This window comes from Magallana gigas, chromosome 6 (genome assembly GCF_963853765.1).
Source record: "Magallana gigas chromosome 6, xbMagGiga1.1, whole genome shotgun sequence".
Taxonomy (NCBI): Eukaryota; Metazoa; Mollusca; class Bivalvia; order Ostreida; family Ostreidae; genus Magallana; species Magallana gigas.
The window spans coordinates 7,303,501-7,320,773 of NC_088858.1; the positions used below are offsets into that span (position 1 = coordinate 7,303,501).

The 17,273-nt window shown below is 33.5% G+C and overlaps 3 protein-coding genes across 3 annotated transcripts; 1 reads left to right on the forward strand and 2 right to left on the reverse strand.

Annotated features, from left to right (window-relative positions):
• Positions 1–545: 545 nt before the first annotated feature.
• On the reverse strand, positions 546–5,075 carry LOC105340828 (heme-binding protein 2). The gene is made up of 5 exons (XM_066088409.1): positions 4,946–5,075; positions 4,358–4,500; positions 3,388–3,520; positions 1,497–1,680; positions 546–844 (listed from the first exon to the last, which is right to left on the reverse strand). The coding sequence occupies exons 2-5, from the start codon at positions 4,472–4,474 to the stop codon at positions 673–675; spliced, it is 606 nt and encodes a 201-aa protein (XP_065944481.1). The 5' UTR covers positions 4,475–4,500; positions 4,946–5,075; the 3' UTR covers positions 546–672.
• Positions 5,076–9,004: 3,929 nt separating this feature from the next.
• LOC105340827 (heme-binding protein 2) lies at positions 9,005–11,489 on the reverse strand. The gene is made up of 5 exons (XM_011447046.4): positions 11,346–11,489; positions 10,777–10,915; positions 10,377–10,509; positions 9,934–10,117; positions 9,005–9,336 (listed from the first exon to the last, which is right to left on the reverse strand). The coding sequence occupies exons 2-5, from the start codon at positions 10,888–10,890 to the stop codon at positions 9,165–9,167; spliced, it is 603 nt and encodes a 200-aa protein (XP_011445348.2). The 5' UTR covers positions 10,891–10,915; positions 11,346–11,489; the 3' UTR covers positions 9,005–9,164.
• Positions 11,490–12,313: 824 nt separating this feature from the next.
• On the forward strand, positions 12,314–15,591 carry LOC105340829 (heme-binding protein 2). Its single transcript, XM_011447048.4, has 5 exons — positions 12,314–12,452; positions 12,875–13,015; positions 13,177–13,312; positions 13,543–13,723; positions 15,134–15,591. The coding sequence occupies exons 2-5, from the start codon at positions 12,875–12,877 to the stop codon at positions 15,303–15,305; spliced, it is 630 nt and encodes a 209-aa protein (XP_011445350.1). The 5' UTR covers positions 12,314–12,452; the 3' UTR covers positions 15,306–15,591.
• The last annotated feature ends 1,682 nt before the right edge of the window (positions 15,592–17,273 follow it).

The following is a 17,273-nucleotide window of genomic DNA, read 5'->3' on the forward strand; positions in this document are numbered from 1 at the left end:
CTTGTATTTTTTTCTTTTGTTTGTACTCGTTTATCGGACAAATTTATGCTTTACTGAAAATATCCTTTCCTTTGTGAAACTATCACAATTATGAAGATGTTGACCCTTCACCAGTTGTGGTATGATAGACTAAATTTAGCTGTCGATATCACGTGATAGATTGATATTCACGAGGAGGCATTACTTTCCTGGCAGGAAAATAAATATTTTTTATTGTTTAATATTTGATATATTTGTTACGTGATCGAATTGAGCATTATAATTAACAGCATAAAGGTAACTTTTATTAGTAATCACACACATACATTTTCCCCTTTATTCAAAATTGACGCAAATTATAGCGTGTATAGCTTTAAAATATAATCACCATTAATATCCATTTCTAAATTAGTAACTTGAGTCAATATTATAAAACATACTTGAGGCCAGTGATAAAAAGATTACCTATAAAATTCATGAAATTGCATTGGGAAATAACATGCTGGTATTCATAAAAAATATTTAAAACTTTCAATAGATATAGATACATAAGTAAAACTCGGAGATCCTCAAAACTTTTTATTTACATCATCAGTAGGGAGCACATATTATTTTGATAACTTTATTATTAGATCAGTCCAATAATATGTATAAGACATGAAAATATCATGAAAACATGTCTTGTACACATTATTAGTTTTTGGCAACGAGCCAGACCTCGTTATGTCTATTCATAGATCTGGGACCGTCATATCCGGCCGTGTAAAAATGGTCTCCATGGTAGAGATTTCTGTTGTTGATTTGATTCTTCAGTTCTTCCACTTTCATCAGGTTCATTCTGTGATTAGTGAACCCACCAAACGATCTGAAATGAAATTTAAGTACATATTTAAAGCTTTAAGATTTCCTCTTTCAATTCCTACTCCGAGGAACAATTTGAACGTATTTGACTTATACTTGGAATTATCTACCAGCCACCATGCTTAGGATCTTAAATGAAACGTAACGGAATATGATGCTCGATATTTACACATTCAATTCCCATGCAGAAGATTGGAATAACTTGCCAATGTATTAACATATATTATTGACATTTAACAAATAAACAGCAAGTTAAAAAGTTCACTGGGATATGAACTTGTTTGGTCACATTTTCAAATAAATCATGTGAAGTCCGAAGTATTAACGAACTGTTCGTAAAGTCTTCATAAAATGGACACAAAGTTCACATTAATATAGTCCATACATGTGTTTATTATTATGTGTGAATGCATTGAGATCATATGACCATCATCTGAACGTGTACCCATCTTAACCAAATTAAACTGATCGTGCATGAAGGAAATACAAGAGTTCCGATTAATACACAATCTTTAAGACGACATGATGAATTATGATGAACTCTTCTGCAAAATTCGTTCACACACGCCCGCTCCAGCAGAGTTTACATTTGTATACAGCGAAGCCAATGTACCGCTCTGTACCATATATATGTTCTCTTTATATAATAGACCTACTTGACGTAGACGTCCAGGGGAGGGAGCGTAGTGATGTACACGGTGGGGTCGGTGGGGGCCGGGGGGAATGGCTGCATGTTGTGGGGGATCATGAAATGCATCTCCATCATAGTCTGTTGGTTATTCCTTCCCACCCCGGGGATAACGGTCCTCAGCACAGGGGCTGTCATCGGCATCTTCATTCCTTCATAAAACATTAAAAAGAAAGTTGCACATACGAGGGCAGTTCAATATATAATGTGTATTGTAGCACAGCACGATAATGCTTTGCCTGATTTCGTGGATAATGATACTCTTCAACAGTTCTATTCGATATCTTTCAAACAGTTTAAACATTTTGTCATTTCAACAGAACCAATCGTCATTTGATAATGCAGTTTTTTTTAAAATGAATTAGCGTCTAATAAGGTATCTTTGAAATTAATGGTAGAGACGCGATTCGTGATATTGCCAAATTGTTGGCATATCGCTATCGCGGTTGCATTTCATTTTTAGCGTATTTAGATAGGACGAAATTTTTTTAGGGAGATGGATACCGCATATATTTATAATGAGAGATGACCAAAAGGGTTACGAATACAAACAGTTAAGCAATTGCTAAAATGTTCCTTAAATTAAATCAAAGACAATTTGCAAATATTGTTACTGGTGACGGAACATGGGTTCACTATTTCAAACGAAAGAAAAATTTAAAACAAATTAAGGCTAACCAAACACGGTAGAAGACATTAAGTTGCCAAAAGAACCATATAAACACAAAAAGGTTCTTTACTGCCTATTCTTCTCATGTGATGGTTTAGCCGTACAAATTCCGGTGTCGAAGGGCTTTTAAAAGAATTACAAGTCGGTAATACAGAAATGTTATACTAAAAAATGCTGAAGAAAAACTATGATAAAAGACCTCCTGTGAAAGGATTTAGGCATGTTCGTCTACTTAATGATAATGCTCCATTACATTCTTCTAAACTTGTGAAGCAATTTTTGAAGTCTGAGATGGTTACCGTCTTGCCATACCCACTAAACTCTACACATCTAGCCTCATGCGACTATTTCCTTAACTTATAAAGGGTTTTTTTTTTTATCTGGTCGTCGCTATATGTCGCGACAATTCCTTATCTCAGCCATCAGTCAGTGACACAGAAGTCTACCTTAACCAGCGTACAGTAATCCATTTCAGAAATGGATTCAGAGATTGAAATAATGTATTTTAAACTGAGGAGAAAACTTTGACGGGGTGTAATGTTCATTTCAATATTTTAGTCGCATGTTTTTGAGATACCATTCAATACATTTAACACATCGAACGAACCTCGTATATAATTATCAGTTGCCCACAGAACTGTTGGAAAAAAATAATGCAGTGCCACTTAAATGGCATGGTCACGATTTTGGTTAAATTTTATTTTTCTGTTTTTACTGTTTACAATGCTTTAGGAATGCATTTTTAATGATCACATGGAATTTGAGTGTCAGTCGTAGAGTTATAAGCAAAATACAGAGCTCACAATTCTTTGTCACGTTAATTTAACAAAACGCGCGCCCTATATTGATTCAATATACCAGTAAAAATCTTTTTCAAGCTGATTTGTATAATTCATCTTATCTATTTAAAGTACAAATATACAGTTTTTAACGTTTAACACAATCATTTTGAGGTTGAAACTGAAATTTTCACTTCAACATTCAATTTGTAAACAAAAGCTTAATAACTCAATGAACGACATTCAAATTTCGGTTGCCTATTTAAATGCCTTACAGAAGCTTTGTTAACGTTAAAATAGGAAAAAATAACTTGACCAAAATCGTAACCATGTCCCTTTAAGTAGTTGGTGTCTAAAATGTGGCTTTCAGGAAAAAGCTGTAAATTTTTAACCTTAAAAGGTATTCTCACCGAGTGTGTTCTTTCCAGAAATGTAGTGGAACAATTTATAAAACATATTTGAGTTCTTCAGAGCATCGTATCTCGTCACCAGATCTTTTGTTGCAACCCACTGGGACATCTCATACCGTCTCAGCTCAAACCCCTAAAAATGATGATAGTTCTTTAATCAACAGCATTAATTATACTATGTTAGGCGGCGGCCACGCTAGCGATGGATTCTGCTCCGTTTGATAGATCAAATGCGACAAAGCGCGAAGGTCTTTATGGTGGATTTGTTGTTTCTTTTTTTATTGTTTGAATCGGTATAATAAAACAGTTAAAGTATATCATTGAGGAAGTCCAGTCCCCCTCCCTGTTCCCCTTGGGAAGTAGGTTTGCTCCCCGGGACCCGGAATTTTCCTGACTCACTCAATGGTATTCCTTAATTGTATAATATACACTCCACATTGAAGAGTTTTAAGCCAATTTTTTGCGAACATACTAACCTACTCTTTGCTGTAAGTAGATTCACTAGAGTTTGACATTACCTATAATCAATATCAGAGCCATACAATCAAATAGAATTTGAAAAATTATTTCCGCGAGCTTTCCTGTATAGTTCTTTGGTTTTTATATTATTTCGTCGGCCATGAGTTGAAAAAAAAACCGCTTATCCGTTGTCGATAATGCGCAAGCTACGTTAAATTTGTACAACATTATGTGATTGACCAAAGTCCAAGAACTTTTACGATTATTTGTAGATGGTCCCAAATTAACCAATATTGTAACGGTGTAATGATATTTGAAGACATTTCAAGATTTAATACCAATAAAAAAAGTTAAAAAGAGTCGAATATAAACTTGTAGCTAAGACAAAACAATGTTATCACTTATCATGACGGGGGGAAATTTTTCCTGCGAAACAAAACCGAGAATGAGAAAAATAATGTAATAAAGATAGTCTTGTTTTGGTCATTCGGACAACAAAATCAATACAGACAGGAAATGACTGGAGTACGGTATATTTTGGACAGTCCAAGTCCCGACAAAACGATGGCTTGTTCAGGGCTGCAGAGGCCAAATAACAAAGGGATGCGAACACTGCTAGTCCAAGCATGGTTCTTAGTTTTCTGAAAGGCTTTTCTGTAAAAAGATGACACCGTTCAATCATTTGTCAAACACTGGTTGAATATATCAGGAGAGATGCACATCTACCGGTATATCTAGTGTTTTATATGCAATATAAATTTAACGATAGTGTTAGTATATATGCAGTGATAATTTTATAAAGATAAAGTTTAACGACTGTTTTAGTTTCATGTTTATTCTTTTCACGTATCATATGCTAAATGCACTTTATGAACTAACTTTAATTTCTCTTGACTATCTGTAACCACCGATAGAATCTTCATTATCAGCACATATTTTATTTAATTTTATTAACTCCTTTACAATGTTTGAATTTAATACATATATAACAACATAAAACCCCAATGTTTGGCTTTTAGTCCAAACTTTATTTATATAATTTTAATTTCTATACAACTATTTTAGTTTATTTCAAAGTATTTCTACTTGATCGCCTTACCTTACCGGTCGAGGTGAAGTTTTCCGTCTTTGGAAGTACGCAGTGATTCTTCTGTATTTATATAGGCGGGGCATGGTTGTTTGATAACCACCACCATCGATCTATACACGTGGGGACGGTCTTATAAAAAGGCTTTGACCTATGCTGAGATTGCGTAAGTTGTAGAATGATGCATCAGTATGCTAGCAGTAGATTGTACTTGAGTAGCAGATGTGACCCATTTTTTATGCAATTCAAAATACCAAATGTAAATTTAAAAAAAATTCAAAGCCAGTCTGTTTTCCCGTCTTTCTTGCATTTGAATTTCAGCAAGCACTTTCAGGGGAAAATATAACAGGACAGAAAGATCAGTATGTAAAGTACAGTAAAGGGATTGCTAAATCCACAGACGACGCCAGTCAGGACCACCCGTTGTCGGTCTTTTCCGACTCCTATATCCTTAATGTCCTCAGGATCAGCTCTGCACTGTTCCTCTCCACCATATAGCAAGCATGCTGACATCTCAGCCGCTGTCTGCAATACTAACTGACTACTCCTTCCCCTTCTTTTTTCCTGCTTTTCGGATCTTTTCGTCTTAAACTTAAAACAAGCCTGGCTTTTGCAACTTGAAGTCTTTTTACTTGTAATGATTAAGAACAGGAGGTATAGGTTAAAAACAGAAAAGAAAAAAACTCTTCTCACAACTAGTTACCAGACTTTGCTATTACAGCTCTTAAATCCTCTTAAAGAAAAATAAAGTCATGTTCAAAACTTTTTGGATAAAAACAAAAGTGGAGGCATGGATGATATCTGCATTGAGGTACAATACATTATGTATACCCAATGTGATTTTACTATATATGTAACGTTGTTTACGGGGGATGTGCGGCCATCTTGTACAATTGAGAATAAAAAAGTAAACATTCCTTGAACTGACTTGTTTCTGCCAAAACCTGTTGTAAAATTATAAAGAAGTAATAACAATGGGGTTCTACATGTTGTTTTGTATACAAATTACACATACAGGAACAAAACATTGCATTTTTAATCACTTGGAACAGCTATAGAACTTTGCAACTGCAGACTATTTTGAAGGTTTAAGCAGCGTTGAATGTGACAGACATCTCTATAACCGTTCCAATGCCCTTTTTCAGTTCTATAAGCCTAAATTTTATTAAATTCCTTTTAGAAGTAAAATTGTCTTATAAAAAAAAATTGTCTTAAAAATACACATGAATATATACATATATTTACATTCTACTGTGTTTTTCCATTAAATTCCGTGATGTTTAAATGCCTCTAAATGCAACAAGGAGTCAAAGGTCAAATTGACGAGTTTTATTATGACGTCACAAACGTTGAACGCTGTAAACTGCAACGTCACAAGCGAAAATCAAAGTTCACGCTAGTGGCTGTTACTGTGGCTCTTCCATTAATAGTAACTTACCCTTAGGATAAGATAGGAATTTTAAGGTATGAATCACATTTGCAGACAAGGCAAGAAATTAAAAAAAATGAAATATAAGCATTAAATCATGATTTTTTGAAGTATACACTCTCATAACTGCAGCGGTGTGTGCATACAAATTGAGTAACGCGCTAACGCGCGTTACTCAATTTGTATACACACACCGCTGCAGTTATGAGAGTGTATACTTCAAAAAATCATGATTCAATGCTATAGTAAATTTTTTAATGAAAATATAACCTCAAGGTGCTCTCATAGACACAGGCGAAAATATCTCGTGCGAATTGATGGTTTTTTAGACCAATTTTAAGAATAGGGTACCTTCTTTTGAGACAAAAATACAACTTAGATAACCAAGTTAAAACCTTTTCCTAAACAAATGGTTGTACAGTGGACAATAATGTCTTTCTTTCATTTTTTTTCAGATTATTAAATCTGAAATTTAAGTTTGTAGCTGCGCAGGTCATAGTAATTTAAAAATGCATTGTTCTGCTCTTGTATGTGTAAATTGCATACAAAACAACATGTTTGTATTAACTCATATACCTCATATTTATTGCTTTTTTCTTCTTTTGACAACAGTTTTTGGCAGAAATAAGCCAGTTTAAGATATGTTTAAATTTTTATTCGCAAATGAACAAGATGGCCGCACATCCACCTTTAATTCACAATTGATATTGAAATACTTACATTTTCCAGTGTCTTGACGATCGATAAATAGGAAGTAAACGATCTTCCTGCTGGTATTATGCGTGCTGCAAAGTTGAAATGGCCTAAGATACTAAGAAGCTCTCGTTTTGTACATGAACGTTTTGACTTTAAATTCCCAATGAGGAAGAATAGGCGCTCTACTTTCTCTAAAGGTATGCGTGCTTCCATCTTAGATGATCGATACGTAGTGTTATCACACTGAGTGTGATAACACTACGTATCGATTTTGTACTATATAACCCACTTCAAATAACGCCAAATTGAGGAGCCAGCGGGGTTTGCTAATTTATATTTAGATATTTAATCTAATGATGGCTTAAATTATATAAATATAAGTATAAAGGAATATTTCTTTAAATATAATGAGGCCATAATTTCGCTCGGGGCGCGATCAAATCTACCATAAAGCCCTTCGGGCTTAATTGGATTTGATCACGCCCCGACCGAAATTATCACCTCATAATACTTAAAGAATGATTCCTTATTCCTTAAGTATACCCGGTATATTTTTAGATGTATAAATAAAATAGCCCAACGAAAAGTACTTTTACGGCGACGACTTAATCCATGTAACATTTTCAAGACATTTTAACTCATGAGTTACTGCACGAGATTCGCGTCGTTTCTAATTAAGAGAAAATTTAGTGCAATACTTGAACTGAACGAAATGATCGTAAAATCCAAAAAGTTCAAGTTCGTGTAAATGTGTGAGAATAAGGAATCATTCTTTAAGTGTTATGAGGTGATAAATTCGATCGGGGCGTGATCAAATCCAATTAAGCCCTAAGGACTTTATGATAGATTTGATCACGCCCCGACCAAAATTATCACCTCATAATACTCACAGAATGATTCTTTATTCCTTAATTACTACAAAATCAGTTTGAGTATGCTGTATATTTAATTGTTGTTATCTACCACTATGTTTTTACGTTTGAACAGGTTGACAACATTAGTGACTCAATGAAAGACGTCAAATCAAGGTATTAGACTTCTGAGTGAAGAATTAAAGATTGGTGCACATATTGTACTTGTATTTTATTAAGGCTTTTGATCTTCCTAAAAATTTTAAAATTCGCAGTTCGTGTTACTTTTCCATTTTTATAAATTTATTTTAATTCAGATTATACAACACCTGAATCATACAATGCCCTTTGAAGAGGTTAGGGTTTTTTGTGTGTGAATGTACCGAACTGATTGGTTTAATTCATACATGTACAATAAATGTAGATAATAGTTTTAGCTAGATTTCAATATCTTGATGTAAATAATCTTTTGAATATATTACTATGGTTAATGCATCAGGTTGAGAAAGCACGAGATGATTGAATATTGATTAAAACAACTCTCTCCGTTGTTTCCCACCATGCATTGTAAGTGTATCTTCCTTGCTAAAATAATACTTTTAAAATTGTTGGGTGCTTGTTTGAAAATAAATAATCTGGGCGAGGCATTTAACATAGTTTGCTTTCATTGTTGATTTTTTTTTTACAAATACGGTCCTTTCATTGGGCTATCCATAGCTCTATCAACTTCACAGAAAGCAAATGGACCCACTTAAATGAAAGGTAGTTATTCTTTTCTTTTCTTAAAAGTTAAGTATTTTACAAGTGTGTCTTGGGATTGATAATACAAAAAAAATGTATAATGAAACAATAATTTTGTTATAAAATAGTCTTTGAGCAATGAGAAACACATCATTATTGTATAGTTTGATTGTTTTTTTTGGTTTTTTTTAAAAATATAATCACCTTTAAGTTCTGTTTTTAATTACTCAACATACTATATTAAGAAGACCAATCAAATTAATTGGATTAGACATTGAAAATAATATATTAGTGTTTACGAAAATGCATATAGCTGTTTTACTTTCATTAAATCTAAAATTCAAAAAACTTGGAAATAGTTATTACTTTTTATTTATATCATTAGTACAAATCATTTGATGAGTATTTCAATCATTTAATATAAAAAATTTGATCAGTGTAAAAATATGAACAAGACATGAAAATATATACATAATGAAATATGCATTATGAATATTGTATGCATCACAGTTAGCTAGTGTTTGGCAGCGAGCCAGACCTCGTTATGCCTATTCACTGAGTAGGGGCCGTCATATCCGGCCGTGTAGAAATGGTCTCCGTAATACAGACTGCTGTTGTTGATTTCATTTTTCAGTTCTGTTATCTTCACCAGATTCGTCATGTGATCCGAGAACCCGCCAAACGATCTAAAATGAAAAGTACATCTATTTACACTTCGCAGACGATCGGGATAAATTTGATTTGGGAGTTAACCCAGGAAATACAAACCCTCTTAAAAAAGGCGGGGGCGTCAATGACGTATCAAAAACGTTTGGCTGATATTTAACGAATTGCTTTTTTTTGCCTTTCAAATTTCACAAGTATTAACGAACTGTTTGTATTTGTCGTAACCTAAAGTCTTTGAAAAAGGGACATATTCCAAACTATCTTTTTTTCAAATTTATATATCTAACCAAATTGAATTGATAAATAATGCATGCATAATAGAAGTTTTTAAAATGTCAGCTATGACGTCTGATTTCACGCGATTCAACACTACATTAAACTCGCGCAATGTGGCAACTGTCAAACAATTTTTACAACATTAAGTTTATTTTGACAAAAGCCCATTTTCGGCTCATTTTCGTCGTTAAAAAAAAAATATTTTTCGCGATGCAACGCGTAATTTTAGCATATAAACATGTTTTTTTTTTCGCGATTTTATGCGTACATTGAAGCGATTAAATGCATTATTTTCTCAAATGAACGTGAAACAAAGTTTTACTTTTTTATATTAGACTTACTTGACGTAGACGTCCAGGGCAGGGAGCATGGAGATGTACACGGTGGGGTCGGTGGGGGCCGGGGGGTAGGGCTGCATGTTGTGGGGGATCATGAAATGCATCTCCATCACAGTCTGTTGGTTATTCTCTCCCACCCCGGGGGTATAGATATCCACCACAGGGGCTGTCATTGGTATCTTCATTCCTTCATAAAACATATATACATTGTATTTTTTTCTAGAAATACGTACATATATGCAATATGTAAACAATTTTTTTTTTATAATTCTATTGTTGTGCCCTTTTTAATGCTTGATTTATATCATATCCGTTTTGAACAGAAAAAATGGATTTTTGAAACATGTATAAATTCTTTTTAGAAAATAAAATGCCGATTTAAGATGCTTGATTTTTTAAAGCTCTTGCAACGCAATGGTTTCTATAAAACTTTAAAACATTCTCACCAGCTGTGTTGTTGCCAGAGATGTAATGGAACAATTTGAAGAACATTTGTGAGTTTTTATGGGAATCGTAACTGGTCATCAGATCTCTTGTTGTAACCCACTGGGACATCTCATACCGTCTCAATTCATATCCCTAAAAAAGATGATTTTTTTCATCACCTGTAATTATTCTTGGTTATTTAATCAATTATTAGTATACCCGCAAAATTCCATCAGATATATTATTTTTTATCTCATGTTGCAACGTTTCAACTTTGAACGTTATCACAAAATAACGGTTTTAGCAGGTAAATTTAAAATTAAACTTGTTGCATGACTAATGAAATTTTTTTCCTGCGAAACAGATACAATTAATATGATAAATAATGTGAAACATGTCTCTTTTGATAATGAAACTTACCCCAAATGACCGAAGCACGGTATAATTCGGACAGTCCAAGTCATGACAGAATGATGGCTTGGTCGAGGCTGCAGAGTCAAGAAGACATATGGCAATCACTACCAGTCCGAGCATGGTTATTTGCTGTCTGTTTGATGATCTGTATAAATGAGAAGATGGCACCATTTTTGTCATTCGTTAAACTCTGTCTATATACATTAGAAAGAGGCAGATAATGTATTTTTAAAAGTTTTTTTTTTTATTATCCATTCATGTAAACAGTTTGATTTATGAAATAAACTGGTTACCATATGTTCCTTTGACCATAGTATGATAAAGTGTGCTTGCAGTTAACTTCGTATACTAACTTTGCCATTGTCACTATTTGTAAGTTTTTTCTACAGTATCACATGTTAATTTTTAATTTTGTCATTTATGAAGAAGAAGATATTAAAAATTTTGTGCATAGAATTTGGACCTACTGACAAAAATGCAATTGAAAACATAGACACAAATCAACACTCATAAAACGGATATAAGCAAAATCAGTTTTCATGATTTTAAAAATCTCTACTGAGTGCCCGCCTTACCTTACTGGTCGAGGTGAAGTTATCCGTCAAACGTTGGTCGTTCGTAGTGATTCCTCCGTATTTATATAGGCGGGGCATGGTTGTTTGATAACTACCACCACCGTTCTCAACACGTGGGGACGGTCTTAAAGAACGACCTTTTACCTTATCTTAGATTGCGTAAGTTTCAGAATGCATTAGGATGCGTACAATGCAATGTACCTGCGTAACATATGTGACTGCTAGCGCAATTTTTATGCATTTACAAAAAAAAAAGGGTCCGTTTGCTTTTCCTTTTTCTGGAATCGATTTACTGCAGATGAGTACGGTGGACATCACTGCTGAAGGTGATATAGTAAATAAAAATACGACATGCCACGCTTACAAACAAATCACTTGTCATTTGAAAGAAAAGGATCGTGATGAAAAAAGGGAGTAAAATATAATATACACTATATTTATATGTATGCAATAAATATCCGGTATTCAAAGCCTCTGAATACATATATACTATAGTATACACATGTATCATACAAATATCCTAATACACCTCTTATCTAACAAAAAGACACAATTTAATTTAAATCTGTGGTGTCTACATTGATCAATTTTTAAACAGACTTTTCTATTTTTATGATAAAAATTGAATATCTAGAAATTGTATGATCTATGCAGACTCGTTTTAGAATTTAGAAAAGTTTACTCTACTCCATAGCAATTTGTTATAGAGGAAAACTTATCATCGGTTCTTTATAAACATTAATTTAGCTAAATTGGTATGGTTGTAATAAGCAGAGTTATGTTGTGAACAATACCCCCCCCCCCATTCCAAACAAGCAAGGACATCAGCCGGCACTTATTTACAAAATGATAGCCTTCTTTTTGACGTCTTTAGCCGGACAAACTTGATAAGGGGGCCTTTTATACAGCAGATAATGATACAACAAATGCATTTGAAATCCCTTATCTGTTCTTGGGGTCAATATACCCATGTGGGTACAAACGTGATCTAGTTTATATAATTTGATTTTTTTCATTTAAATATTGAAATCGGTCGCCAGTCACTCAGAGGAGAAAAATACATCAACCAACTCACGTGAACAAAATCTGTAGAAAAAGAATATTAAGGTATGTGTTAGTAACGATAATATATTTTAATGATAAATGAATACATGTAGATATATTTATTAACATAGATTTAGAAAAAATCAATTTTAAGAAGAAAAAATTGATAAGCAATATATATATATTTTTAAAAAAATTCATATGGAAATCGATAGTGTTTCAAAATCTTGCAGAAATAAAACAAAAATTAAGAAAAAGAGAAGCGGAAAAAAATTGTGCACTATGATTTTTGATAAGACATATTTGTTTTGTATTGTTTTAAAGAAAAGGGTCTTTTGTTTTTAATGAAAGGGGCAGCGAAAGAGATACTATACCAAAAATATGCAAAAGCAAATAAAAAAGGACGGGGTGGGAGGGGGATTACTGCACTTTGGTTTTTGAGAAGAATAGTAAAAATAACATATGCAATAAATATTTTTTTCCAGATGTTTTACCTTGCTTTGACTTCCTGTCTTTTTACCCTGGCCCTAGGATTCGTTGCTCACGAATCTCACGCACATGCGCATCTACCAGGTTTCTGCAACAATCTCGACTGTCCAAGATTTTCCGTCCTGCAGACTTACAAAGTAAATAAATGTGTATATATTTCACACAACTAGTGCTTAATTTTTCCGTCCTATCGTATCGCATTCATTTTATTGTTGTTGTTTTTTTTTTTTTTGGAATTTATATTTTTTATTGTTTGATCAGCCAAAACTTGTATTTTTAATTTCGTATTTTATCGAAGGAAGGGTATGAACTCCGACAGTACGAATCATCCAAGTGGGTGATGACAAACCTAACAGCCATGATATTTACCGACGATGATGATAAAGAGATGTTCGACAAACTTTTCTATTACATATCTGGAAATAATTCCATACGTAAGTAATTATCGGTTACTACGTGTATTTTCATACTTCATCTACTAGTCAATGCATGAACTACACTTGTTCATTCATAGACAAAATATTTGCAAGATCTTTCTCCTCCGTCCCTCAAACATCTTGATAATTTTATATTTTCTTTTTCTCTCCCCTCTCTTTCCATTATATGAACTTACTCGGGTATAACCTCACCAGAACTATTTTCAGACACCAAAACTATTTTACAGACTCAAAGATCCCGATGACGGCACCAGTACTAAGGGAGGTAATCCACGGTCCAGGACCTGCCTGTGAGAGCACGTTTATGACCCATTTTATGATTCCTTTCTCCCTCCAATCAAACACTCCCACCCCCACTGACCCACGTGTTTACCTGAGGGAGGTGCCAACAATGAAAGTTTTTGTCAGGTGAGTTCTAACAAGGCGGTTCCAGCTGCAATTGTTGTTTAATATAATTATACATGTATGTGCACATGGTAAAAATATTTTTATACCATGGATTCACCTCATGTTGAATCTAACCAGTAGTTCTGTACGAGAATAAATGTACATTTATGTGTGTACATGGTACATGTATATTTAAGATTAAGATAATGGTAAAAAATTAAATAACGTCAGCGAAAAAAAGAATTTAAAAAGGAAAAAGATGCTGTATATTTTCTCAGAGTAGTAGAGAACTAACTTTGGGGTAATCAGGAAACAACTATAACTCTTTGAAAAACCCTATTTCAGCATAGTACGTTGTTTTTACGGGCCGCCGGAAGGCGGTCCGTTATTTGATACACATTTAAATATTGTTACTGCGTTTCTGCGGGATAGTTCTTTTTTAGTAGAATTAATACTATGCTTATTTTTATGAATTAAAAGTAAATTTGCATGTAGAAATATGTTTTATGTCTTTTAGAAAATATCACATATTTTTGTTTTACTCCTAAATGAAAAGTAGGTCATACTTAGTAGATTGTCGTATTTGGTGCGTTTTTATCGAGACTATAATCTATTCGGAAAATTTCGGAGTTCTTCAAAACAATGCATCAGGATTGGTATGCAGGACATACTAAAGACCTGAAATACTAAAGACCTGAATGTCATTAAATTTTGTAAAAATGATATATTTGAATTTCTATGAGCCGTGTCAAATAAAACGACTTTGCGTTTGTATTAATTATATTTCCTTGTAAAATGTGGTAGAAAATATCATGGAATGACATTATATCAATTATTTATTGAATATTATTAAGAATATGACAGAAATGAAAATTTGAATCGACTGGAAAATTTGAACTAATCCATTTTTAATTTAATATGAGGTCCCTAGAAATTATATATCAAACTTATGCAATAAGTTTTCATTCAATACAATGCAACAACAAAAAAACCAAAATGGTTTGAAATACATTATCTCCAAGAGAAATTTCAAATGATGAGTTGAACTTTGTATTAGAGTAATGTACAAATCAATGTGTTCTCCATTACTAGTACTTCATACTATGGCAATGATCATACAATTTCCGTTAAAAATGCTTACAGTAACGAAATCGATTCTTTCTGATAATAGTAAAATGTTAAACTTCAAAACAAGTTCCTTAAGTATATTAAAATTTACGATAAAAATTAGTACAATCAACTCTTATTTTCTTCTTTGTGGTGTGTTTTTATGTAAACAACCAATGATTCATACAACAATTATATTTTTTGCGGCCCATTTGACGCTTGCGTCAATATGATTTCTTGTCCTTCTTGAATCAGATAATTTGAACTTTATTTGAACTATTTTGACAATTCAGTCTCAGTACGGTATTTTTGTAAATCTTACAGATCGTTTGGGGGGAAACCGACGGCGGAGGATTACATGAACGAGCTGCAGACGCTGGCTGACCAGATTGGTGACAGTGCTCGGTATGAGAACGCCTATTACTTCTTCGCCGGCTACGACAGTCCTTACAAGGTCTCGGACCGCCATAACGAGGTCTGGCTCAAAGCGCTGTGAGCGTGACGTTATGTGTATACCCGTGAAACTTCAACAGTTGTTATGTTCAATTTTTCATTTTTATTTTTTTTTTACATTTTTATCGACATAAATTTTGTTTTATAAATCGGAATGTTGGGTTTTTTTCTGGTAAAGTTACTCTTGGTAAGCATTCATTTGTTTCGTATAATCGAAAAATCGCTCGGCCTTTTCCGTCAAGCCGACTTACAAAACGGAAAAGGTCGAGAGATGTTACGAATGTGTTTGGTAGAATGAAGGATGTTGATTAAAATGAAACTTATAAATCATTGAGTATTCTATTCAATCTTCAAACTTGGTGGAAAACAGCTTCCGCTAAATCAAGTTCATTGCCAAATGCCATGCAAACATACATGTATTTCAATATTCAGAAATGTATAAAATCAAATCTACCTACTTTTTTGAAAGTTTACCCTTTTTTGTAAAAAATCATATGCGCTAAAATAAAAAGAATGTTTCACGTCAAAAACACTAAATACAATAAAGTTACACATCCCACTGTATATGTTTTCAGCATCCTGTAGTGTGTTTCTATCCGAGTTTTGGGGGTCGGCTTCGGTCGATCACAGTTGTGTTCGTACATGAGGCATCCTGCAAATTTCACTATCTGCGCACACATCACACATTTTACTACTTTAATACTGAGCAGTGATAGCTTCGTGTAAGTCTTTAAATCCATGTTCAATACCAAGGAAAATAATTTCAATGCATTTGTCTTGTTACCCGTTCCGTCAATCCGTCCTTCTGTCATTCCGTCATGATTCACTTTCGATCATATCTCACCAACCGTTTCACACATTCGACTCTTTGATACATGGATGTAATACAGGTTGAGTTCGGAGTTATGCCTCTTGAACTTAAAAAAAAATACCACTTTGTAACAAACATGAAATGTTTATACTTCGTGATATTTTGTTCATCCTTTAAGTTATAATGAATTTTGACATGCATATTTCCGCTTGAAATTAACAAATTATGTCGATGTAATTAGTCTTTAGTTGAATATTTCCAACTTCAAAGCTGAGACCTAACGGCTAACCTAGCGGGTCGTTCAATAGACCTAGATTTCCACGACCTAGCGGCTAGGCTAGCTGCTACGAACTTGAACAGGACCTGTTGTTCGCAGCCTAAATCACGTTCGAATTAAAAAAAAGAACGAAATTCTTAGTTTCCGCTCTCTAACCTTTTGAAGTGATGCATATGTAAAGTTGATGTTTCTAAAAGAATAATTTATTAGAAAGTACAGTTGGTTCCAATCCGATGATTTTTGATAGAGTTATGCCTCTTGAACTTAAAGGGAAATGAGTAATTTTCAGGGATTTATATCTTATTTTGCAGTTGTTATATTTTAAATTTGGCATTTGAAATTTTGAACGCTGGCGGGGGCATTTGTGGCATTGCGACACTTCTAGTTTAAAAACTACACTTGCGTGAACAAAAATAACAAATGAATAATTACAATACAAAGTTGCAAGAACTTGTGTTCGAACCCTTTGTATATTATATATGCAATAAAATATGTTAAAACCAAAGCTTAATTTAATTTATTGGGTGCGTTAAGCACAAAACTCTGTCCCCAGTTTTTGCTTCCACCACTTTTCGCTTGATATTTCGATAATAATTAATCAAATACCTTTGTGCTCAAACAAAAAAAATGTCCAGATTATCTGTTTTGAAACGCCCCCTCTACCGCTTCAGGTTTCAATACACATCCAAAAATAGAAAGTCTACGGGCATTGCATCAGCCATTAATAAGCCCGGATGATAACGTTTAAAATTTGCGCGAGGTGTCCCGAGAATGGAGAAAAGATGTAAACATTTCCTATTATAAATCTCCGTAAGAAATTTGATTTCGTTCCTGTAAATTTTTATGAGTGAAAAGGGATAATTTGTCAATAAACATATCTTGAATATTTTCCATTTCATTGATTTCAGCTGTACTTTTTTCAC

Excerpts from the sequence above, each read along its gene's own strand:
- LOC105340828 (XM_066088409.1), bottom strand. The coding sequence starts at position 4,474 with ATGCTTGGACTAGCAGTGTTCGCATCCCTTTGTTATTTGGCCTCTGCA. Across the intron at positions 3,521-4,357 it reads CCGTACTCCAGTCATTTCCT|GGGTTTGAGCTGAGACGGTA; the intron begins GTCTGTATTGAT and ends CATCATTTTTAG. Across the intron at positions 845-1,496 it reads CCCCTGGACGTCTACGTCAA|ATCGTTTGGTGGGTTCACTA; the intron begins GTAGGTCTATTA and ends ATTTCATTTCAG.
- LOC105340827 (XM_011447046.4), bottom strand. The coding sequence starts at position 10,890 with ATGCTCGGACTGGTAGTGATTGCCATATGTCTTCTTGACTCTGCAGCC. Across the intron at positions 10,510-10,776 it reads CCGTGCTTCGGTCATTTGGG|GGATATGAATTGAGACGGTA; the intron begins GTAAGTTTCATT and ends CATCTTTTTTAG. Across the intron at positions 10,118-10,376 it reads CTCTGGCAACAACACAGCTG|GAATGAAGATACCAATGACA; the intron begins GTGAGAATGTTT and ends TGTTTTATGAAG.
- LOC105340829 (XM_011447048.4), top strand. The coding sequence starts at position 12,875 with ATGTTTTACCTTGCTTTGACTTCCTGTCTTTTTACCCTGGCCCTAGGA. Across the intron at positions 13,016-13,176 it reads CCGTCCTGCAGACTTACAAA|GAAGGGTATGAACTCCGACA; the intron begins GTAAATAAATGT and ends ATTTTATCGAAG. Across the intron at positions 13,313-13,542 it reads ATCTGGAAATAATTCCATAC|ACTCAAAGATCCCGATGACG; the intron begins GTAAGTAATTAT and ends ACTATTTTACAG.